General features: G+C 44.8%; 1 protein-coding gene across 1 annotated transcript in view; it reads left to right on the top strand.

Moving 5' to 3' along the window:
• Positions 1 to 728: 728 nt before the first annotated feature.
• LOC134910923 (indolethylamine N-methyltransferase-like) overlaps positions 729 to 26,083 on the top strand; it is a 39,041-nt gene continuing 13,686 nt past the window's right edge. The window contains exons 1-2 of the mRNA XM_063919312.1: positions 729 to 876; positions 1,915 to 2,122. Coding sequence (XP_063775382.1) covers positions 729 to 876; positions 1,915 to 2,122 — 356 coding nt within the window. The remainder of the gene's footprint in view (positions 877 to 1,914; positions 2,123 to 26,083) is intronic.

Below are 26,083 nucleotides of genomic sequence, written 5' to 3'. Positions count from 1 at the left end.
ATATAAAAATAAATATAGATATTCAAATAACTTTCCCTAATGCTTTTCTCTCTATAGGGAGCATTTTCAAAGAACTGAAACACGTTAGAGAACAAGAGCCTGCTTTATTCCCATTCACATACTGTATTAAACACATTAGACCAAAATTGGAGATCGAGATAACTTGTTTGTATATTCTGAAGGCATAAGTGTTTATCCGTTTATAGTTGCAGGTAGTCCCCTCTATTGTGGCAAGATGGAGGGCTCAGCAACCACTGTAACAGCTTCCAGCATGCAACCTATTTACTGGCCAGCATTTCGGAGGTACACAGACTGCGGGTATGATTGACACCACAGCAGAACACCACTGCAGGAGGAGGTTCTTGGCAAGCCTCCACGGCATAAGAATGGGTTTGTGAACACAAAGTGTCCCAGGTGTCTGCAGCTTCAGCATTTATATTTTTTTACTATACAGATTTTTTAAATCTATTTTATATACTGTATTTACCATACAAGCACCTGACCACAGAGTATTTCCTGATTGAATTCCCTACTTAATTTACTCAAATATCCTCAAGAAAAATAAATACATCTCTCCATGAGCACACCTCATGGGGATGATAAAGATGGTATGATCCAATTATAATATTTAAAGTCAGAAGAGTTAAGCGTTACCTGATATTGCTATAAAAAGGAACTTAGAAGGAGAACGTACTGTAGATCTCAGCTGAGGGCTCAAAATACTGAGAATGGCTTCCAGAACCTATAAGCATTATCATGATGATGATTTTAAAGCCAAAGAGTTTGTTGAAACTAACTTTGCTGATGAACAAAACAGCATAATGGAGGAAAACATTGGCCATCCAGCGAAAATACTGCATGAACTGTTTTCTTCAGGTCAGTAAATAATAACAGTTAGTGTATAAATCTCACATTTACCTTTAGAACTATGGATAAATTTGGGGGTCTATGGATTATTTTAAAAGTAAATAATAAAACATGAATAACATTTTTTGCTTAAATTAATATATAAGAAATTAATTATAAACTTTGAATGTAAGTACCATACAGACATAACAACAAAACAGACCTGAAATTTCTAACTATTTATACATTTGCTCTGTTAAATATTTGAGGCAGACTGTGCAGGAAAACTATTGCATATAATTTATTTCAAAATTTGAATGATGTATGAAGCGTGAACAATGGTTGGAAGTCCCAGGACAGAAAGTTGTGTAGTTTAGATACAATGTACATAATAAATGTATGATCAAATGGGCAGCAAAGGGTGACTTTAGAAATGATGTAGAACAGAATAGGATCACTTATATATAAAAATTGCTTTTACTTTTAAATAGCACTTTCATTACAGGCAGTACTGGTGTATAGCCATTGCTGGACTAAGTCATTGACTATGTAAATGACCCTTAGTCTTACTGTATGTTAGCTTTCAAGATGGCACCAATTAGGAATACTGCCAAAATAGAGCTATATCATTAACAAATGACAATTAATTGGAGTTTGTGTACTAAGGTTTGTAAGGAAACAAAAAAGCAAGCAACTGGACAAAACTATTGTATGTTGCACTGCAGGTGGGGCAGATGTAACATGTGCAGAGAGAGTTAGATTTGGGTGGGTTATATTGTTTCTGTGCATGGTAAATACTGTCTGCTTAATCTTTATACTGCAATTTAGATTTCAGTTTGAACAAATCCCACCCAAATCTAAATCTCTCTGGACATATTACATCTGCCCAGTTGCTTGCTGCCCCAAGCCTCTGAATGTACAGCAAGTGTAACCAGAAAGGATATGTCTACAAGATTTTACATGACTTTTGATTTGTGTTTAAAAACTGCTTAATCACAGCACTGCCAAATGTGAGTACATGCAGATGCTGTTTCATTCAAAATTGACTGTTATGTCTGTTTGCAACAGGACAAGTTACAGGAGAAATATTGATCGATATTAGTGTTGGGGCTATAATCTACCAGCTCTTATCAGCCAGCAATGTTTTCAAGAAGATCTATGTGATGGAATTCACAGATGCCAATATCAAACACTTCAAGCAATGGCTGGAGAAGGGTGAAGATGCCACTGACTGGTCATTTGCTTCCAAACGAGTTTGTGAACTTCAAGGCAATAGGTATAAAAGCTAATTTTTATGTATGTGTAATGATACTTTAATAGATATTGGGTAAGAGGATGCACTTTGCATATAGATGGGTCTCAAAAGAGAAGATACATTAAAAATAAACACTAGTGAGATCCTATTTTTGGTAAAAATAATTTTGACCACAGGTTAGAGCAGGTTACTGGTCTGAATGAAGAAATATTTGATTTAGCATTTTGTGGATAGAACTTGCAAGTAAGGCTAAATTATACAGTATTGAGCTGTTTTAGCCCATGTTTATTTATTATTATTTCCATTCACTTGTATATATAGTACCACTATATTGTCCAGCTTGGTACAGATAACTTTGTTGTCCACAGAGAATACCATGGGGGCAGTAGGTTAGGGTTAGGACCGGGCACCAAACAGTTAGGCTTTTAGCATCCCAAGATCCTCAGTTTCATCTTGGTGCCGACAGGAGCCGCACCTTTAAACAGACGGGGCTGCTTTTAAGAAGCTCCAAGCTTTAATTTTATGATTTTATTACATTTTTACTTTAGTTAAAGACTTTGAGCAACAGCGCTAGGCAATCCTATGGATGCCAGTGCTGCTACTTCATCACCCCCCGCCAGCAGCCACTAACCTGCCAGACAGGTACTACCGGTGGGGTGAGGCAGCGCAGCTAGTACCACTGAGCCTCCAGACCTCATGACTACACACTGGCAACAGGGGGACAGGTAAGGCTGGTAACCAGTGGCAAACACAGGATTTTGAAAGGGGGGTATCCAAATAATTGATTACAGACCAATGAAAAAAAAAAGTGTTACTTTTTGGGACTTGCATAAGGTATGCACTAAAGGGAATTCTTATTTTATAATTTGTATACTGTGGAACCATGCAGTGATTAAAATGAATTCTCTAGCTGCAACTAATTAGGTTCAGAACAATCTTGATTTACCTATTTTTAACCATTGTGGTAAGACACATTATCAATATCCAATGCGAACCTTCTGTCAACTGTACAGCAGTATGGATGGTGTAATGAGGTCATCGGTTCGATTCCCAGCATGGGAACTGTGTGGAGTTTGTATTCTCCCCGTACTTGCGTGGGTTTCCTTCAGGTACTCCGGTTTCCTCCCACAATCCAAAAATATACTGGTAGGTTAATTTGCTCCCAATAAAAAAAACCTAGTGTGTATGTGTGTGCATTGGCAGACTAGAAGTGCCAAGTAGCTCTTATCTGAAGTCATATTCTATGTTTTCATATTTGTATGTATATATATATATATATATATATATACTTATGACGTAGCACTCCTCTTAGTATGTAATATAATATAAATGCAGGTGCAGTGGCGGAACAAGCAAGCGGTGGGCCCAGGTGCGACAAAATGCTTTGCCCCCCCCCCCCCCATCCAAGTCCACCCCGGGGGCAGTGCGCGCCGTAGGCGCGCGCAAAAATACATAGTGGCGTGACTTCGTGGGGAAGGGGTGTGGCCACAAAATAATACCAACACAGTAGTCTCCATTATTCAAATTACGCCGCACAGTAGCACCACTACACCAGGTAGAGACCCTTTTACACCTTACAGCGAACAGATTCCTCTTTTTACACATTACAGCAGACAGCGTGCCCTTTTTACACATAACGGCAGACAGCGTGCCCTTTTTACACATAACGGCAGACCGCGTGCCCTTGTTACACATTACGGCAGACAGCGTGCCCTTTTTACACATTACGGTAGACAGCGTGCCCTTGTTACACATTACGGCAGACAGCGTGCCCTTGTTACACATTACGGCAGACAGCGTCCCCATTTTTACACATTACGGCAGGCAGATTCCTCCTTTTTACACATAGCAGCAGGCAGATTCCCCATTTTTACACATAGCGTCAGGCAGCCCCCCTTTTTTACACATTACGGCAGGCAGATTCCCCATTTTTACACATAGCGTCGGGCAGATTACCCCTTTTTACACATAACGGCAGACCGCGTGCCCTTGTTACACATTACGGCAGACAGCGTGCCCTTTTTACACATTACGGCAGACAGCGTGCCCTTGTTACACATTACGGCAGACAGCGTCCCCATTTTTACACATTACGGCAGGCAGATTCCCCTTTTTACACATAGTGGCAGGCAGTCCCCCCTTTTTACACATTGCGGCAGGTAGTCCCCCCTTTTTACACATTGCGGCAGGCAGTCCCCCCTTTTTACACAGTGCGGCAGGCAGTCCCCCCTTTTTACACATTGCGGCAGGTAGTCCCCCCTTTTTACACATTGCGGCAGGCAGTCCCCCCTTTTTACACAGTGCGGCAGGCAGTCCCCCCTTTTTACACATTGCGGCAGGTAGTCCCCCCTTTTTACACATTGCGGCAGGCAGGCACAAGAAAGAAAGAAGGAAAGAAAAAGAAAGAAAGAAAGAAAGAAAGAAAGAAAGAAAGAAAGAAAGAAAGAAAGAAGAATTATACTTACCCTCAGGCTCCTCGGTGCAGCTGCGTCAGACGACGATTCCCGGGCAGTAGAGAATGAGGAGGAGGGAGCCGGAGGACGGAGCCGCAGCAGCGCTTTGTTACTGGTGGAGGCGCTGCTGCTGCTGCCCCTCTGCTTCCCTATAGGCTGTTCTCGGAAGACAGCCTATAGGGAAGCAGAGGAGCAGCAGCAGCAGCGCCTCCACCAGTAACAAAGCGCTGCTGCGGCTCCGTCCTCCGGCTCCCTCCTCCTTCCCCCGTCTGTACCGCTGCTCAGCTCCTATCTCCGGGCGGCTGTGCGCTGCGGGCAGCGGTTGCCTGCAGCGCACAGCGGCATGTAATGAGTCAGTTTGACTCATTACATGCTTGGGCCCCTGGACAGAGGCGGGCCCCAGTGCAGTGCACTGCCTGCACTGCCGGTAGTTCCGCCTCTGTGCAGGTGCCTTGTTTAATAAGGAAACTCCAGTGCTGCGTCATCAGGATATACAATTGAATAGCAGGCGGAACTCATTACAGGAATAATCAGAGATGAAGAGTTCACCGACATTTCAATGTTACTGTATTCAATTTAACATTAATTGGTCCGGCTCCCTCTATGACGCACGGTGCTAGCATTCCCATGTGATGTCATTCTTCTGCACCATGGATGGTCTGAATAGAGTATATAGGATGAAAACTATGAAAATGTTGAACTGAACAACACTGAAAGGTCGGTGAACCTCTCATCTGATAATTCCTGCAATGAGTGCAGTCTGCTAGTCAATTGTGTTCCCATAGAACCTCCCCCATGAACAGACAGCCCATTTCACCCCAGCAACCACGTTACCTCCATAGACAGGCATCACACAACCAACATTCTACCCCTCCCCATATACAGACAACACCATCAAACCCCCCCCCCCCCCATTAGACAGACAGGAGACAGGACAGCACCATCACCCCCCTCCCCTAGACAGACAGCATAGCACCATCACCACCCCCACCCCCCATAGACAGACAGCATAGCACCATCACCACCTCCACCCCCCCTAGACAGACAGCATAGCACCATTCCCTCCCATAGACAGACAGCATAGCACCATCACCACCCCTCCATAGACAGACAGCATAGCACCATCACCACCCCCACACCCCATAGACAGACAGCATAGCACCATCACCACCTCCACCCCCCATAGACAGACAGCATAGCACCATCACCACCTCCACCCCCCCTAGACAGACAGCATAGCACCATTCCCTCCCATAGACAGACAGCATAGCACCATCACCACCCCTCCATAGACAGACAGCATAGCACCATCACCACCCCCACACCCCATAGACAGACAGCATAGCACCATCACCACCTCCACCCCCCATAGACAGACAGCATAGCACCATCCCCCCCATAGACAGACAGCATAGCGCCATCACCACCCCCCCATAGACAGACAGCATAGCACAATCACCACCCCCACCCCCTATAGACAGACAGTACAGCACCACCCCCCAGTTGACAGACAGGACAGTACCATTACCCCCCCTTCCTCCCCCATAGACAGCGTAGCACCATCATCCTTCATGGATGGACAGCGTACCTAGTCAAACTTCTGGTTACCGCAAATTAAGAGTACCGGAGCTTGTTCCAGCTACACGGAGTTACAAAGTCAATCGGTGCCCAGAGTGAAGATAAAAGCTGCAGCGGCGCTACAATGATGCTGCACCAGCAGCTCTCACCTCTCACATCATGTCAGTGAGAGCAGAGCTGCTACCCCTATATGCTAGCCTGAGCGGCCAGCCTCTGGATGCACAGGGGGTGGAGCTGAGTGCCGGACTTACAAAAAGGAAATAAAAAAAACACTCACCTCTTCAGCGATAGATTGGCGGCAAGGGGGGGGGGGGGTTCTAGGGACTCAGAAACCCCCCTGCATGCGCGCTTGGTACCCACTTGCTGGACCCGTGTTTTCTTCACGGTCTGCCTCTGGTCCCAGGAGATGGATCGGAGGTGACAGTGTGGACCCCAGTTCATCCGTTGGCCTCCACTAGACCACCAGGGCATTTCTGTACTAGCACAGGTTGTTTTACAGGGCCAGGGTACCTGGTGGGTAACACTGGCATGGGGGAGACCAGTCCCTTGCCTGTGGCCCCTCCCCCATATCAGCGCACCAGTCCACTTTGGTCTTCCCACCGCTGAGCTCCTCCTCCTCCACACTCCTCCCCTTCTGAGACCAGAGGCACGCATTTTCGGCAGCACCGGTTTCCGGGAACACTGGGTTTAGTCTCCCTGTATACCTCTCCAAGGAGCAAGGTTATACAGCACCAGAGGCTTAACTAGGGTTTTTGGAGCCCAGGGCAAGAAGAAGAGTGGCGCCCCCCCTCAAAAAAAAAAAGGAATAAACAGAGAAGCAAGTATGTGTGCGTGCCGAAGGCACGCATCAGAAAAATGGGCGTGGTCACATACCAGAAGGGGCATGGCCACTAAAAATGGTGAGTGCCAACATGACTATCACCTACCCCCTGTCTCATCTCTCAGCACACTATCACCTACCCCGTGTTGTCTCTCAGAACACTATCACCTACACCCTGTGTCGTCTCTCAGCACACTATCACCTACCCCCTGTGTCATCTCTCAGCACACTATCACCTACCCCCTGTGTCGTCTCTCAGCATACCAACACCTACCCCCTGTGTCGTCTCTCAGCACACTATCACCTCCCCCCTGTGTCATCTCTCAGCACACTATCATCTATCGCCTGTGTCGTCTCTCAGCATACCAACACCCACCCCGTGTCGTCTCTCAGCACACTATCACCTACCCCCTGTGTTATCTCTCAGCACACCATCACCTCCCCCTGTCATCATCTTGCAGCACACCATCACCTACCCCCTGTGTTGTCTCTCAGCACACCATCACCTCCCCCCTTCATTCCTGCAGATATCAGTTACCTAGCTGTGTAACTACGAAAATAGAGCCCACAGACATGCAATATTGTGTCTGCCTGCATAATAAATGGTATTCCATAATGGTTATTCTATAGAAAGTTAATTCACCATCAGGGCAAGGTCATTACTGAGAGCGCTGGCAGCTGGGTGAGGGTGCCAAGCTGACAGTCCGCACGTTGGTACAGACACACTAGAGTGCCAGCAACAGCAGCATGGGGTACTCACATGAAGACATGGTATATGAAGGTTCAACTCCGGGGTCTCTCCAGCACGATGTATAGATACTGTAGTTCTGGAGCTGCCGGTATCTCTTGTGCGATGTGGAGCTCCGCGGTGGCCCCAGGAATGGGGTGCCCAGCAATCCCAGGCGCATGGGGCTGCAGCTCTCAATCTGCACCGCTGCGAGGGCCACGAATTCCATGCCGCTCACTTGGCCAGATATCGAGGCCAGGGACAGGGAAGGCACCTGGCCATTGTCCTCCTGGGGCTGCGCCCCCACTGCCATCACTCCCTGTGGGGATGCGGGATGGGAGGCTTCCGCTCATTACCAGGGTGCTGGCTGCGGTGATCTGTGCCTCCGGATGCGGCAGCCAGGTGTGTGCAGAGAGGAGCGGCGCTACTCTGCCAGGGAGCTGGGAAAGTTGGACAAGGACAGTGCGGGGAGCGCCAGGGGAGCAGCAACCATTCGCTGCCAGGAAAGTTTTGCTGCCATGTGTCATCACAGTTACCAGCCTGCGCCCCCATTGCACCGCCTCAATGCCCGCAGCCAGTGTCCACACCAGCAGCACCCGCACTCACACATGCCCCGGCAGCAGCTGTAGTAGCAGGCTATCCTCTGCTGTTATATCCCGGCACTCACTGTGCCCCTGTCACACGCTGTCCCGTCTGCCGCCACCTCCTCCTCATTACACGGAGAGAGATCACCCAACTTATCTCTCGGTGGGGTCCGACCCAGATCAGACGCCCCCTGTGCTGCCAAGGCGCAAGGCGCCTAGGGCACGTGCCCTGCTCGACCCCCCTTAGTTACGCCTCTGTACAGCACTTGTATCCTACCAGCAAATCCTGCTGTATAGTTGACTTAAGGCCCATACACACTGCCGAGAAAATGAGCAACGTCACTCATTGTTCCCCTTCATGAGCGATGTTGCTCATTTTCTCTGCAGTTTGTGTGTATGCCGCCAGCGATGATCGATGCACGGCTGTGCCTCAGCAATTATTGTCGCTGTCGGCAGTACCCAAGGGGGATTCAGGACCGGCATACCCGGGACACCGAGATGGCAGTATGCACCTGGTGAAGAATTCCCACAGGGGGGTGCAGGAACTACAGGAGTTGCCAGGTGGTCAGCTATTTGACACTCTACCTGAGAAAAAGAAGCCCATGGGGGTTTTTGGCTAGAGACTGAGGGTGCTGACTGGAATGGTGCTGGCTGGATAGGTAGGATATAACAGACAGCACATAACTCATCCTGTAAGTTATCCTGAGGTGACAGACCTGCCGAGCAGGATTTACAAGAAGTTAAAATAGGTGACGTAGCCTCCTTGTGGCTCTTGCCTTTGCCAGACATAGCAAATGGAGAATGTGTGCACATTATGGCAATGGGCATGAGCAACACTGCTGTTATGTGACATACTTAACCAGCCCAGGGGCTTAGAACACTTAACACCTGGATTTAGGGTAAAAGGTTGGAAAGAAAGGGAAAGGTATATACTGACAGAGGAAACAAAACAGACAGCAGAGCTAGCACAAGTCACATACAATGCAGAATACAGTAGTAATGCAATTTAAATATACTGTTATGGGCACTAAAGATCCGTACACACTAGATGATGTCACTCTATGAGCGACATCGTCTTGTGTTTTCTCTCCCGGGCCAGGCTCTCAGCGGCCACCCATACACACTGAGAGATATGACCACTCATATCGCTCAGTGACGTCACGCAGCCACCGGCCATGCATGCAGCTCCATGACAAGGGACCTTAAAGCGGCCTTCATGAATGCCCTGGCCATATGGTGGAGCTTCTATCTACTTCCATCTACCATATGTCTTTCCTCTGGTTGCTCTTCTCCTGTGAGTTTTCCAGAAGCTCAAACAAGAAGGCAGCACCATCACAGTGATTGTCCCAATGTGGTCCAGATGTAATTGGAGTGGAGAATCCCTTTCCACTCCCTCAGTGACCAGACCTGCTGTCTCAGGGCCCCTGTCTTCACCTGGACCTAGCGCGTCTGTCTTTGATGACGTGGCTCTTGAGTCATCCATTGTAAAGGCAACAGAATTCTCCTGGTCTGTTGTCCAGACCATGCTTATAGCACAGATTCTGGCCTCTGCCCGCATCTATTATCGGATATGGCATACACACCTTAAGTGGTGCGCTATGAGGCGCTATAACCCACATGTTTTTGAGTGTCCAGGAATCTCACCTTTCTCCAAGCTGGACTGTCTCTGAGACTCTGCCTGGCAATGTTGAAAGTGCATGTCTTGGCCTTGTCCATTTGGTTCCAATGAAACATTGCTCCTCTCCTGGATATTCGGACCGTATACTTTGGGTTCAACCTCCATATGTACCCACAGTGGCTCCCTGGTATTTATCAGTGGTCTTCAATACTCTTTAGGAGGCCCAGTTTGAAACTCTGGACTCCGTGGATCTGAAGTGGCTAACAGTAAAAAATGTCTTCCTACTGGCTATTGAATCTGCTCGTAGGGTATCAGATTTTGAAGCACTCTCCTGTAGATCCACCTTTCTTATTTTTCATCGGGACTAGGCCCAATTATATTCCTAAAGTTATGTCCCAGTTCCATCTTAATGAGAAGATCGCGGTACCAGCTTTAAGATCATGGTACCAGCCTTTCTATCTCCGAACCTTTCGACTGGTGAAGCTTCACTTGATTTGGTCTGTGCTCTCAGGATCTATGTGGAACGTACCAGTTCTCTTCGGAAATCAGATTCCCTACTTGTCCTCTATGACTTCCACAAAAGGCTCTGACTAGATTGATTCGTATGACCATTTCACAGGCGGGAGACCCGCTACAGACTCAGCTTAGTCTACTCACTCTGCGGGTCCCTCGTGGGCAGCACACCATGGAGCATCTGTAGAACAACTGTGCAAGGTGGCTTCATGGTCTTCATGGCTTCTTTTTGTTGCCAGATTCTTTTATCCACTCAAGAGTGTCCCCTCCCTTAAAATTACTTCTTTAGGACATACCCATGGTTATCCCTATGGATCCCCTATGGAACCCGAAAAAGAAAATGAGAGTTATGGTAAAACTTTGCTGTGTTAATTATTTTTCTTCTATGAGTTACTCTTCTTGGTACCATATCTTGTGCATACCATATCTTCCTTCTCTCCTATCCTGCTCCTGCTTTGTGCTTGTTGACAAAACTGAGGATGCCTGGGCATAGAGGTGGGGTATAAGGAGGAAGGACTGGAGCATCTTGGGATGCCAAAAGCTTAACTGTTTGACATGTCCTAACTACCACTTAAAACCCCCATGGTATTCTCTGTGCATTCTATGGACCTAGAAGAAGGAGAGTTAACAAAGGTAAGTTTTACCATAACTCTCATTTTCACATCAGTCTGTGCCCAATTGGAGCTTAAAATTGGTATTCCTTAACCCCGTTATGGGTTTATTTTACTCAACAGTCAATTAATCTACTGTACCATTATGTTTTGGGACTTAGGCAAGCAGCAAGAGCACCTAGAGAGAACCCACACAAGTACATGAAGAACATACAAACCCCACACAGAAAGTGCTCTGGTTGGGAATTGAACATATGATCCCAGTTCTGTGAGGCAGCAATGGTAACCATTATGCCACTATGCTGCCTGTTTTAGAATTGACATAATTGTCCTAAGCACAAAAAATATCAGTCTATCAGTATCAATAAAAATACAGTAATTATTCAATATATTATTAACAATAATAAACAAATATAAAACACATATATAAAATAATTTGGTTGGGTATGAATTGTATTGTATATCCCTAATTAATAATTTCTTTCAACACTTTGGTTTTTTATATAATCCTCTGCAAGATGCAACCGAGGGTGAAATTCTTGCGAGTCTGCCCATACGTTTCAAAGCCGCAATAATTTAAAAGGCATAAGGAGCCATTGCTAGTTTGTGGGGTTCTACACCCCAGGCCCAGACCTAGAGTTAGGGACCACCAGCATCAGAGGAGTCTTGTCGGGGCCTGGTGGCTTATCATACGTTTGCAAACTGTATGTAACTAAGACCTCTGGATTTCTATTATATATATATATATATATATATATATATATACTTTCATGTCTTGGTACAGGTACAGCTCGGTGTGCTGGGGGACACCAGGGGTTTATCCCCAATGTATTTCTAGCTCAGACTACCCCCTCCCTTTCATGCACCTGAACTGTATTTCCTAATTGATTTGAGCAACTTACATTTTGTTCCATAAAGAGCTCATGCCTGCATCACGCGACTATTACGTAATGCCCTTTGTCCTCTGCTGACAAATCAGTTAAAATGTTTAGTAAAAAAAAATTCTCTGTATGAAGGACATATGAAGGATGGAATTGTCTGTATGAAGGACTTCTAACCAAACTGTGGGCCTAATTCACATCTGATCGCCGAAGCAAATTTGTTAGCTATTGGGCAAAACCATGTGCACTGCAGGGGGGGCAGATATAACTCGTACAGAGAGATTTAGATTTGTGTGTTCAAACTGAAATCTAAATTGCAGTGTAAAAATAAAGCAGACAGTATTTACCCTGCACAGAAACAAAATGACCCACCCAAATCTAACTCTCTCTGCAAATGTTATATCTGCCTCACCTGCAGTGCACATGGTTTTGCCCAAAGGCTAACAAATTTGCTGCTGCGATCAGATCTGAATTAAGGGCCCTACACATTGAGCGGTCCGCCGCCGAGCTGCCCGACAGCGGATACGGCCGACGGGCGACCCTGCGGGAGGGGGCAGTGACGGGGAACTTCACTCCCCCTGTCACCCGGCTCCATAGAAGTGCAGGCAAATATAGACAAGATCGTTCATATTGGCCTGCATTCACAGGCGAGCGCGGGGCCGCGCATCGTTCATCACTAGTGCCTCCACACTCAAAGATATGAACGGTATCTTGTTCATTAATGAACAAGATCGTTCATATCTTTGAGTATTATCGGCCAGTGTGTAGCAGGGATGTGGCACGTCACTGGTGTGTAGGGCCTATTGCCCCCTGAGGTGGTTTGTTTGAATGTTACATATTTCTAGTGCAAACACCAGGCATTAGTAAAAATAGTAAAAAGTCCTAACAGTCATATGCCCTTCATCTACTGTAGATTAGCGATGAGCGGGATCGGTTTCCGAGAAACTGAACCCCCCCGAACTTCACCCTTTTTAGACGGGTCCGAGCCATACTCGGATTCTCCCGTATGGCTCGGTTAACCCGAGCGCGCCCGAACGTCATCATCCCGCTGTCGGATTCTCGCGAGATTCGGATTCTATATAAGCAGCCTCGCGTCGCCGCCATTTTCACACGTGCATTGAGATTGATAGGGAGAGGACGTGGCTGGCGTCCTCTCCGTTTATATAGTTACACAGTTGATCTGATTGCTTAGCTTATTGTGGGGAGGATTGGGGAGCAGCTGTTAGGAGGAGTACAGTGCAGAGTTTTGCTAATAGTGACCACCAGTTTTTTATCCGTTCTCTGCCTGAAAAAAACGCTCCATACCATATCTGTGCTCAGTGTGATGCATGATATATCTGTGCTGAGTGCTCCCACTGCTTAATTGTGGGGACTGGGGAGCAGCTATAGCAGGAGTACAGTGCACAGTTTTGCTGACAGTGACCACCAGTATACGTTTGTCTGCCTGAAAAACACTCCTGTGGTGTCTTTTTTTTTTATACTATAAACGCAGTCTGCTGACTGTGTCCACCAGGTCCATTATACTGTATATAGCAGTACGGTAGGCCACTGCTCTACCTACCTCTGTGTCGTCACTCGTCGTCCATAAGTATACTATTCATCCATCTACATTGTATACCTGTGGTGTCTTTTTTTTTTATACTATAAACGCAGTCTGCAGACAGTGTCCACCAGGTCCATTATACTGTATATTGCAGAACGGTAGGCCACTGCTGTACCTACCTCTGTGTCGTCACTCGTCGTCCATAAGTATACTAAGTATCCATCCATCTACATTGTATACCTGTGGTGTCTTTTTTTCTTTGTACTATAAACGCAGTCTGCTGACAGTGTCCACCAGGTCCATTATACTGTATATAGCAGTACGGTAGGCCACTGCTGTACCTACCTCTGTGTCGTCACTCGTCGTCCATAAGTATACTAAGTATCCATCCATCTACATTGTATACCTGTGGTGTCTTTTTTTTTATACTATAAACGCAGTCTGCTGACAGTGTCCACCAGGTCCATTATACTGTATATAGCAGTACGGTAGGCCACTGCTGTACCTACCTCTGTGTCGTCACTCGTCGTCCATAAGTATACTAAGTATCCATCCATCTACATTGTATACCTGTGGTGTCTTTTTTTCTTTATACTATAAACGCAGTCTGCTGACAGTGTCCACCAGGTCCATTATACTGTATATAGCAGTACGGAAGGCCACTGCTGTACCTACCTCTGTGTCGTCACTCGTCGTCCATAAGTATACTAAGTATCCATCCATCTACATTGTATACCTGTGGTGTCTTTTTTTCTTTATACTATAAACGCAGTCTGCTGACAGTGTCCACCAGGTCCATTATACTGTATATAGCAGTACAGTAGGCCACTGCTGTACCTACCTCTGTGTCGTCACTCGTCGTCCATAAGTATACTAAGTATCCATCCATCTACATTGTATACCTGTGGTGTCTTTTTTTTTATACTATAAACGCAGTCTGCTGACAGTGTCCACCATGTCCATTATACTGTATATAGCAGTACGGTAGGCCACTGCTGTACCTACCTCTGTGTCGTCACTCGTCGTCCATAAGTATACTAAGTATCCATCCATCTACATTGTATACCTGTGGTGTCTTTTTTTTTATACTATAAACGCAGTCTGCTGACAGTGTACACTAGGTCCATTATACTGTATATAGCAGTACGGTAGGCCACTGCTGTACCTACCTCTGTGTCATCACTTGTCGTCCATAAGTATACTATCCATCCATCTACATTGTATGCCTGTGGTGGCTTTTTTCTTTATACTATAAACGCAGTCTGCTGACAGTGTCCACCAGGTCCATTATACTGTATATAGCAGTACGGTAGGCCACTGCTGTACCTACCTCTGTGTCGTCACTCGTCGTCCATAAGAATACTAAGTATCCATCCATCTACATTGTATACCTGTGGTGTCTTTTTTTTTATACTATAAACGCAGTCTGCTGACAGTGTCCACCAGGTCCATTATACTGTATATAGCAGTACGGTAGGCCACTGCTGTACCTACCTCTGTGTCGTCACTCGTCGTCCATAAGTATACTAAGTATCCATCCATCTACATTGTATACCTGTGGTGTCTTTTTTTTTTATACTATAAACGCACTGTGTTGACAGTGTCCACCAGGTCCATTATACTGTATATAGCAGTACGGTAGGCCACTGCTGTACCTACTTCTGTGTCGTCACTCGTCGTCCATAAGTATACTATCCATCCATCTACATTGTATACCTGTGGTGGCTTTTTTTCTTTATACTAGTTTAGCAGTTTGCTGACAGTGTCCACCAGGTCCATTTATTATACTGTATATAGCAGTACGGTAGGCCACTGCTGTACCTACCTCTGTGTCGACACTCGTCGTCCATAAGTATACTATCTATCCATCTACATTGTATACCTGTGGTGGCTTTTTTTCTTTATACTAGTAGTACTAGTTTAGCAGTCTGCTGACAGTGTCCACCAGTTCCATTATACTGTATATAGCAGTACGGTAGGCCACTGCTGTACCTACCTCTGTGTCATCACTCGTCGTCCATAAGTATACTATCCATCCATCTACATTGTATACCTGTGGTGTCTTTTTTTTTTATACTATAAACGCACTGTGTTGACAGTGTCCACCAGGTCCATTATACTGTATATAGCAGTACGGTAGGCCACTGCTGTACCTACTTCTGTGTCGTCACTCGTCGTCCATAAGTATACTATCCATCCATCTACATTGTATACCTGTGGTGGCTTTTTTTCTTTATACTAGTTTAGCAGTTTGCTGACAGTGTCCACCAGGTCCATTTATTATACTGTATATAGCAGTACGGTAGGCCACTGCTGTACCTACCTCTGTGTCGACACTCGTCGTCCATAAGTATACTATCTATCCATCTACATTGTATACCTGTGGTGGCTTTTTTTCTTTATACTAGTAGTACTAGTTTAGCAGTCTGCTGACAGTGTCCACCAGGTCCATTATACTGTATATAGCAGTACGGTAGGCCACTGCTGTACCTACCTCTGAGTCGTCACTCGTCGTCCATAAGTATACTATCCATCCATCTACATTGTATACCTGTGGTGGCTTTTTTTCTTTATACTAGTAGTACTAGTTTAACAGTCTGCTGACAGTGTCCACCAGGTCCATTATACTGTATATAGCAGTACGGTAGGCCACTGCTGTACCTACCTCTGTGTCGTCACTCGTCATCCATAAGTATACTATCCATCCATCTACATTGTATACCTGTGGTGGCTTTTTTTCTTTATACTAGTAGTACTAGTTTAGCAGTCTGCTGACAGTGTCCACCAGTTCCATTATACTGTATATAGCAGTACGGTAGGCCACTGCTGTACCTACCTCTGTGTCATCACTCGTCGTCCATAAGTATACTATCCATCCATCTACATTGTATACCTGTGGTGGCTTTTTTTCTTTATACTAGTAGTATTAGTTTATCAGTCTGCTGACAGTGTCCACCAGGTCCATTATACTGTATATAGCAGTACGGTAGGCCACTGCTGTACCTAGCTCTGTGTCGTCACTCGTCGTCCATAAGTATACTATCCATCCATCTACATTGTATACCTGTGGTGGCTTTTTTTCTTTATACTAGTAGTACTAGTTTAGCAGTCTGCTGACAGTGTCCACCAGGTCCATTATACTGTATATAACAGTACGGTAGGCCACTGCTGTACCTACCTCTGTGTCATCACTCGTCGTCCATAAGTATACTATCCATCCATCTACATTGTATACCTGTGGTGGCTTTTTTTCTTTATACTAGTTTAGCAGTTTGCTGACAGTGTCCACCAGTTCCATTTATTATACTGTATATAGCAGTACGGTAGGCCACTGCTGTACCTACCTCTGTGTCGTCACTCGTCGTCCATAAGTATACTATCCATCCATCTACATTGTATACCTGTGGTGGCTTTTTTTCTTTATACTAGTTTAGCAGTTTGCTGACAGTGTCCACCAGGTCCATTATACTGTATATAGCAGTACGGTAGGCCACTGCTGTACCTACCTCTGTGTCGTCACTCGTCGTCCATAAGTATACTATCTATCCATCTACATTGTATACCTGTGGTGGCTTTTTTTCTTTATACTAGTAGTACTAGTTTAGCAGTCTGCTGACAGTGTCCACCAGGTACATTATACTGTATATAGCAGTACGGTAGGCCACTGCTGTACCTACCTCTGTGTCGTCACTCGTCGTCCTTAAGTATACTATCCATCCATCTACATTGTATACCTGTGGTGGCTTTTTTTCTTTATACTAGTAGTACTAGTTTAGCAGTCTGCTGACAGTGTCCACCAGGTCCATTATACTGTATATAGCAGTACGGTAGGCCACTGCTGTACCTACCTCTGTGTCGTCACTCGTCGTCCATAAGTATACTATCCATCCATCTACATTGTATACCTGTGGTGGCTTTTTTTCTTTATACTAGTAGTACTAGTTTAGCAGTCTGCTGACAGTGTCCACCAGGTCCATTATACTGTGATAATGCTGATATATTACCTTATACCTTTCCCTATATGTAGGTAGTAGACTCAGTACGCAATTGGCGTATGGGGTACCGTAAGGGTACGCACTTAGCGTAGCAAACGCTCAGCCGTGATCAAGACGCACGAGCGGCACGCTCGCTCACAGCTTTACGCTTGGTGTCGAACACGCTATAGGCGGCCGACTACCGTAATGATATGCTACTAGCGTAGCGGACGCTGTGACCGCGAGGGGAACACGAGCGGCGCAGACGCACACGGGATGACACTCAGTAAACCTTGTATGCAACACACTATGATTGAGTTTGTATTGTAAACCTTACTACTGAAATACTGCAGCGATATAACGCTGCTTAACCTTGCTAGTGTAAATGCTGTTTGAGCGATTAAGTCGCTCTGAATACCCTCTGCAGTGTAATAAACACACAATACCTTGCTAAGGCTCCAAAACCTTTACTAACAGGATTAAGTTATATTAAAAGGGGAAATACAGTTGACAATTCATACACTACAAGCTAACATCAATATCTTTCAAAATAACTACACATAAATACACAATAGCAGCACAATAGCAAACAATAACATACAATGAGAGAGAGAGATCGTGGCACAATTACAATCAGAGATTAAGAATGGTCACAGAGAGAGTACTTACACACCGGGGAATGATTCGATGCGCTAGTCCTGGTTACCAGCTCTGGGTTAGTCAATGATGAAAACCGTTGTGGAGAGAAGACTCTTGTGTCCCCAAGCCTATTTCAAACTATATTTATGTACTAGCTTAAGACATACTTCAATAGATACTATGTGTCCTCTTTCCATTGGTTAGGGGGTGGGACATGTACTGCACCTGGGATCATTGGTTAGTTCAAGAAATGGGTGATGGCTAGGACTTGTCAGTATTCTAAATTCCTCTCTTGGTTGTATTGGGGAAACCTATTGTTTGTATCTTCCAAACAAACTCTGTCTCTGTGCTTTGTTTACCCCCTGGTCACCTCTCTCAGTTGAGACAATGACATCTCAGCACTCATTATTCTGGAGAGAAACCTGGACCTATTCATAAACAAAGGTATAAGCCCTCTTCATAGAATCTCAAAGCTTAGTGTAAATAAGGCTATTTGTTTTCCGTCTGTGGGAAAAAAGGTGACTGAATTCCAGTCACCCACCCTGCATTTATGTGTAATTTATTCTGAATGCAATTAATCTTATGTTCTACTTCTGTGCATAACCATGAGCAGGAACTATGCGAATCCCTCCCAACCTTTGTCTGAACCCTCCCAGCATGTAAAGGAGAATTTCTCAGGTCCAAGAGCCGTTTTAAACTTACCATACTTGCTGACATTATTAAGGGGAATATTAACTATAAAAGGCATTATATTGGTTAAATATGTAGCGATCGAGTCGCTCGCTAGTCGCACACAAACACCGCTGTAAATACCCATCTCCCTGCGCAGGCGATGTCAGAGCGTCCCCTACGCAACCTGAGGGGATGCGAACGCACGGAGGAGTCGGTGCGCGAGCAGCGGGCACGTGCATTGGGGTTAGTACAAGGCATCATAGGTCGCTATATTTTTCGACTTTGACAGTCCACCCTTTGGCAGTCATCAATAACTGCCACTTCCTAAAACAATTCAAACAGAAAAATATATGTCATCATGTTATACCTTTTTATGATTGGGTAGAGGGAGGAGAGGAGAAGGTGGGAAAAAGGTATGACCTAGTGAGATAGTAGAAGCATGTGTGTATGAATCCATGTTTGAGGGGTCATGTATCATCGTGCCGTACGTGTTTTAAATCAAGCTTCGAGGTATTGCGAAGTATACATTTGAATCCTTCTTATCCCGTATTAAGGGTCTGTGGATGGGCTGTCAAACTCTACCGAGCTCTTTTCGGCTTTTGGTTGCAACAAATGGGGGAGCACATTTAGTTGATGATACATGAATGGGGGGAACGTGTGAGTGCTGATATCTGTGTCTATATTCCCTATCGACTATGTGTGTCATTACCTGAAGGTTGTAGAAACGAGGATAAGAAGCAATTATTATAAATGCAGTCATAAACTATGTGAGTTTAGTATGCATTCGCCGATTGAGGTCTTGTCTGGTGTCTTCTCTTGATGTACATGTTGACTGTAGTCTCCCGATGCTTTTGCTATAAATGGCGGCAAAAGTTTTTCCATTGTCCAGAAAATTACAGTCTCTAAAATATTTGGGGCTATCGTAAAATTTAAAGTCACTAGGGATATTGGGGGTCTGTGGTATGGTCCATCGATGGTCTGTATAAAAGAGGTTGTCAAATTCTTCTTCCAAGCGGATGTCTTTGTACCTTGGAGGAAAACAAAGGAGAAACGGGTGAAAGAAACGGACCGTGGAATCACATTTTCATCACAACATTGTCTCTATCGTTGGGTCATAAATCAAATTTGTTGTTGTTACTATAGAGTCTTCGCTCCTCAAACTCATCACTCTGGTACTACCTTTACACTTCGTTAAAATCCGAACGCATCTAAATATCAGACCGACCAATATGATGACACCCAGAATACACAAAAGAAATTTCCCTACATCCATAATAATACCTTGGGCCCATTCTCCTAAACCAGAGAACCAATTTCGTGGGTTCAACCATGACACCCAACTGGTCAGCTCATTACCCACAGCAGCGAGAGTGAGATTGTGTTTCCTTCGGAACTCCCACTTTAATTGCAAAATGTCATCCATCTTTTGGTCTATGACCTCGACCGGGTCCTCAGTGCTGTTTGTAATGTACGTGCAGCACTTTACTCCATACTGAGTAGCCAAGGTGACACAATACCCGCCTGTCACAGCTGTGAGATAATTGAGAATCATCCTATGCTGAACCAGTTCTGTTTTGTAGGCTTGTAACTCTCTCCCAGTATACCTGAACGTGTCGTCATACATTTCAGTGATATTGTCTAATAAATTTGCAAGCGCAGTTATATACCTAAAGTTTATCACTCCCCTGGTGGTACGAGTAATATCCATCGCGAGGAGAAATTGAATCCCGGTGGATTCATGGATCAGATCAGAGGCATGGTGCTCTGTCTTCTCTATCAGGTGCCTTTTAACGACGTGCACGTAATGAGTGTGAGTATAAGGAGCTTGGGCACCACGGTGAATATCTTTCATTTTGTTATGGGATACAGTCATTACTTCAGGCAGTACTTTTCCAATATAACATAATCCTTCTGAGTTTGGGGCAAGCCAGTTATACGCCTTCCTCCCGCATATGAAATATGCATCATCGGGGAGAACATATGGGACGGAGTATGACATTACCATGTTACAAATTTTTCATGTGAAATCTCCTGACCCTAATTCTCCCATCTGTTTAGTACACGTATCTGTTTGTACGATATGTGCACAGTATCCTGGTGATACTTCTCTAACTCGCATGGTCCTACTTCCTAGAGTGTACCTATACCGGAAATATTTTCCATTCTCGACTATCTGGCGTATAAGTTCTGTGTCTATGGTCATTCTGTCGGCTCTGTGTGAAAATGTCGTGGTTTGATTACTCCATGACACTTCCCCATTTCCCGGCTTTCAGGGATTGGAAATGTTAAAGCAAACTAAGGATCTATCCACATGATATTGGTGGAGCTTCAAACTAGGAGGACTAGAGATATTAAACCTCTTGTCCACCGGCCTCCCACCACTTAACTCAAGTACCTCTCCTACAGATAAAGGGAATGGTACTAGCCCTGATTTGCTATGACCTTGAGGTACTTGAGAGCATACCCAACAGTCTGTCTGATTTAACACTTTACCCACTAATGAGTGATAGTCACCCAATGGATGCCGGTCCATGTTAATATTAAAACTGGACTGACATTTCTTGATGCACCCATCCTCAACTATGTTGTCGCAATGCCTACAGATGCAGTTTTCTTCAGCTAACAATCCTTCACAATGTCTATAAATAACATGGCTGCTAGATCGTTTTCCGGTACTCGCCTTTGCTCGGTGATTGTGTTTCTATTGGAAATTTACGCCTCCGTCTCTGTCATCGGAAACCCATTCCGGATCCTTTCTCGACCTCACTGGTACTCTCACCGAAACAGACTGCTCTGGTCAACATCATGGTCAACAGGAAAACACGGACTGCAGTCTCTTGGGGCGAGTCCATCTTACAGGAGGAGAAAGAGAAATTTGTAATGGGGGTACAAAAAAATACTTTGAAGGGGAAAGAAAAATGTTACGATGTCTTATGTCCTCTAGTCTTGTTGTTCTTCTTGCTCTGCTGTCATCTCAAAGGTGCTGTCTCTCAGTCTTCCAAACGAACACTCCGGTGATACAATATTCCTTCCAAATCAGCGATCTCTCTGTAAGGAGCAAAAATCTTGCATTACCATTTGTCTAACTGATGTGTGACATACCATCTTTAAAACATGAGAAAGAAGAGAAGAGAGAAAAACAAACGAGAGAGAGAACAATTCATATATATGTTACATAAAACAACAAAATAAAAAAAAACCATTGTCAGATCTTCTGTTCACCATCAGGCTGTCACACCAACACATCCATTGGTATCTTTGCGCAGTCTCCCCCACCAGTATTTCCACACTCCACCTTTTTGTGCCTGGCCAGGACACACCGATGTCGGTAGGTCACACTGGGGTTAGGTAGACTTCTGCAAAGACCAAGTAGCTATGTGATGTTTGAGTTCTGCCGATGAACGTCAGAGATGGGGAAAAATAAACATTTACAGATAAATTACAACGTTTACCCGGCCGTTCTTGTGCCTGCAAGGAACTGACCTCCCATTTCATTAACTGTAACCTCAGGTTTACTATCAAGGCTAATGATCAACTTTCCTGACTGCATATTACAGGTGTAGCTCAAAATTTTACATATGTGGTACCTGATTGCAATTTTGTGTATCCTGACTCTGCTCAAGTTCTTGTCTAGGGGGTCTGACTTTATGTGGGCTGTTACAGTTGCTGGCATAATGCCCTTCCCTTTTACACAAATAACAAACACTGGGCTTCCTCCAAGTGCCAGTGGCCTGAGGTCTTGGTTGATTTGATGCCTCCTCAAACGCTTGGATGCTCATCACCATCAACCGCTTTCCCTGTACTTCCCTGATTCCTTGGATACCATGGTTATGTTGTTGTCTAGGGGGTTGATATACCTTCTGTAAATCTTTGAACATGCAATCTCATGCATAATGACCTTCCTTCTGGCAATTCTAACACCTTATCACCTTTGACTTACCCACAAGGATCTGAGGCTTCTTACCTCCCTGTGCTTCCCTGTGCTTGCTGATGTTTTGCTCATGCCCAACAGCGGACTTTCTTAATGCAGCCACCGAGATATTTCTCCAGTTTGGGTTGGTGGTCTGAACCCTTGTTCTCAGCATTTCCTTTAAACCATTCATTAACACAGATACTGCTACTTCTCTATGCGGTGCATTTGTTTGTGCGTGATATATAACACCGTACGTACCTGTGGACACAACCTCACCTGACCCTCCGTTAGGGGGTTTGATTACTTCCTTTACCGATTTGGTCGCGTCCACCTGGATGTCTTGTATGATGGCTGCTGGAAAAGGTGCCGACATCATGCTGGGCTCACTTTCTTGCTTGTAATCCTGAGGGAAGTTTAACATGGGGTGCGACTTGCACAGGTTAACAGTTGTACATTTAACAGTTTTACTTTTATCATTGTTACATTTACTACTACCATAATTATTAATACAGTTGCTAAGTGCATTTTTATCATACACCAGTGTGCCACTCTCTGTAACCATCTTTTCTCTCGTTGCCATATTTTTCTTACCACAGTGAGAGTCAGCTGTGCAAGCTAATCCTCCTTGTCTCTCACCTTCCTGTTGCCATAACTGTAAACAATCATAATGTTGGATCCGTCTCTTTACAGATTTAATGAGACATATCCTTCTCCTTAGATTTTTTTAACACCTCTGGGCTAAAACTGCCTACTCGTGGGAACTTTTCCCCATCATGCACAGTCATTCTTTCCCATTCATCACACAAAACCTCTGTGTGTGAACCGTATTTCTCACACATGATATACCTTGCCGACCCTATTGGCCGGTTTACTAAGTCAACCCGAACCGAGGTTGATCGCCCCCCACCTGAACAACTGGCCCCCATCTTTGCAGGTGTTGCACTACCTCTGACCTTAATCAGGGTTTTCAGTGAACCCTTACAAAAACCAAGATGTCCGGGGCAGGCCGGCGGCGGAAGTTTACCGAGTACTCCACTCACTCGCCCACGTTGACCGATACGCCCACACACTGCCCTAGCGCTGGCGTACTCAACCTAGGGCCCCTGCGACCTGAACCTCTATTTACTGGAACATGTGGGTGTGATCCGAAGAGCACTTAACCCTTTCCAGTAACTATTGGTTGTTGGATAGTTCCCGAGTGACCAGCGAACTTCCCTTAAAATAAAAAAATTTACACAAAACACGTTAGAATGTACAAATAGCGTTTATGACCCCTCTAGCGTACGCAAATGGTACTGGGTCAAGTTATTAACTAATGCACACAATTACGTGCGGTACAATCGTACTGCACACAAGCAACTAATCTTATGTGCGGAACGACCAGTGGAATCGAAAATTGTGGCTGCGAATTCCTTCAGCCGGTGCTTAATGGCCTATATGGGTACCGCACCAACCCTTTCTGGTGTTGTGCTTCTTGACTCTATCTATAGCGGACTTCCTAGTCTGCTGTACCTGGACCTCCTGGTCTGTGCTACAGTAGACCTCCTGGTCTGCTATACTCTAATGCTCCTATATATGTTTAACAAGGGATGCCTCCCAAGCCACCGTGCCGTCACTGACACGTATGTTCCTCACGAGAACTCGATGATTTCCTGTGGTTCCACCCAAAAATTAGAAAATACTTATATATATGTATACACACACTTTCACCTCATGTACTCTTCACTTTCGTTTCTGCGCAGAAATCCCTTTCATTCAGTATCGCAGTCTAGTCCAGAGGAGTTGCAACTAGAGAAGGATCTATTAGCTTAAAATTTTGGACACTGAGACTGATTTGTGCTATTATCACGTTTTCCTCCTTATTGCCTACTAAAACAATACTATCGTGTGATTTGTATTACGTGGTCGTATCCGTACGCTTCCGTTGCGTAATATACGCTCCGTGCGTCGTCCCTTGCGTCGCGTACGTTCGCCCTGTCCCTTGTTAGAGACACGTGTACGCAGGCCAGATATGTCCACAGAAATACAATTAACACGTTTATATCAATGTAAATGATCTTTAACTGTAATCATCTACCGAACACCACACAGATCTTTCCTTGTATCTTTAGGCAAAGCCGTGTGCGTGTTTTACAATTTACTCCTTAACGTATTATTTTTACCTTTAACTTACCAATAGCAACCACTCTTTCTCAGCACGTTATCAATTATAAATGGCAAACAGGAAAGTGAGATGTGAAAATTACACAAATGAAAATGCAATTCTAAATTAATCTAATAACATACATTGATGTAAGCACGCACATATAGATATTACATATATGTACTAATCACTATTACATATATGAGACTCTATTCAGTGCTTCTTATTTGCATATGAATGTGCGATTTCTTTCACTGCTGGGAGAGGAAAAAAACCCAAAACCCAGTTATACAGGTTCATTTGCATTTCAATGGCCCATGTCACAAGTAGCAGAGTTAAAGCTCTTGAAGAGAGAAAGAGAGAAAAAAATAAAAATAAACCCACAAATTGTTTTATTTGTGTATTTCCTAAATCAAATATTCCTTTTACTATTAACTTATATTAAACTCTATCTGAACCACTTATGATTGACTATGATATGGATTAAACAAATGCATTAAAAACTCATTAAATGATGATTTCTTTTTTAAATGGATGGCTGATTATTTCCTGAGTCAACTGAAAATCAGCCATTCAGAAAAATAAATAAATTTGACCTTCCCAAAATGGCCGCTGCTCCTCCCCCTTCCACATCCATGAGGTTTACACAAAATGGAGGACAGACCATGCGGCTTCTTTTGTCACTAAGAAAATCATCATGCCAGCCCCTAAAGTTATTCTAGGCCTGAGCTTAAAAAAAAATAAAACTATCAAGCCATGCAGAGCGACCAAAAATACTTTTAAACCTATTTAAACAGACACGCAATCCAATCTGCGTGTGCAGTTGGCACCAAATAGAAATTAAAACCAGATTTAAAAAGACAATAGCGTACTGTTCTTACCTTCCGGTTCCAGATTCCACCAGCACTCCTACAGACGCTTATCTAGTCAGCACCACTGTATCCCCCACCACCAATACGGATACGAAAGGACACTGCTTTCCCGCCCTTGCTGACAGATAAAGTCTGTTTGCACTAGTGTGGATATGTGGAGGGAGGACGAGGCCCCAATTGATAATGCTGATATATTACCTTATATCTTTCCCTATATGTAGGTGGGAGACTCAGTACGCAATTGGCGTATGGGGTACCGTAAGGGTACGCACTTAGCGTAGCAAACGCTCAGCCGTGATCAAGACGCACGAGCGGCACGCTCGCTCACAGCTTTACGCTTGGTGTCGAACACGCTATAGGCGGCCGACTACCGTAATGATATGCTACTAGCGTAGCGGACGCTGTGACCGCGAGGGGAACACGAGCGGCGCAGACGCACAT

The sequence above is a fragment of the Pseudophryne corroboree genome, chromosome 4, assembly GCF_028390025.1.
Source record: "Pseudophryne corroboree isolate aPseCor3 chromosome 4, aPseCor3.hap2, whole genome shotgun sequence".
In the NCBI taxonomy this organism is placed as follows: Eukaryota; Metazoa; Chordata; class Amphibia; order Anura; family Myobatrachidae; genus Pseudophryne; species Pseudophryne corroboree.
This window is presented reverse-complemented; position numbering and strand designations above follow the sequence as displayed.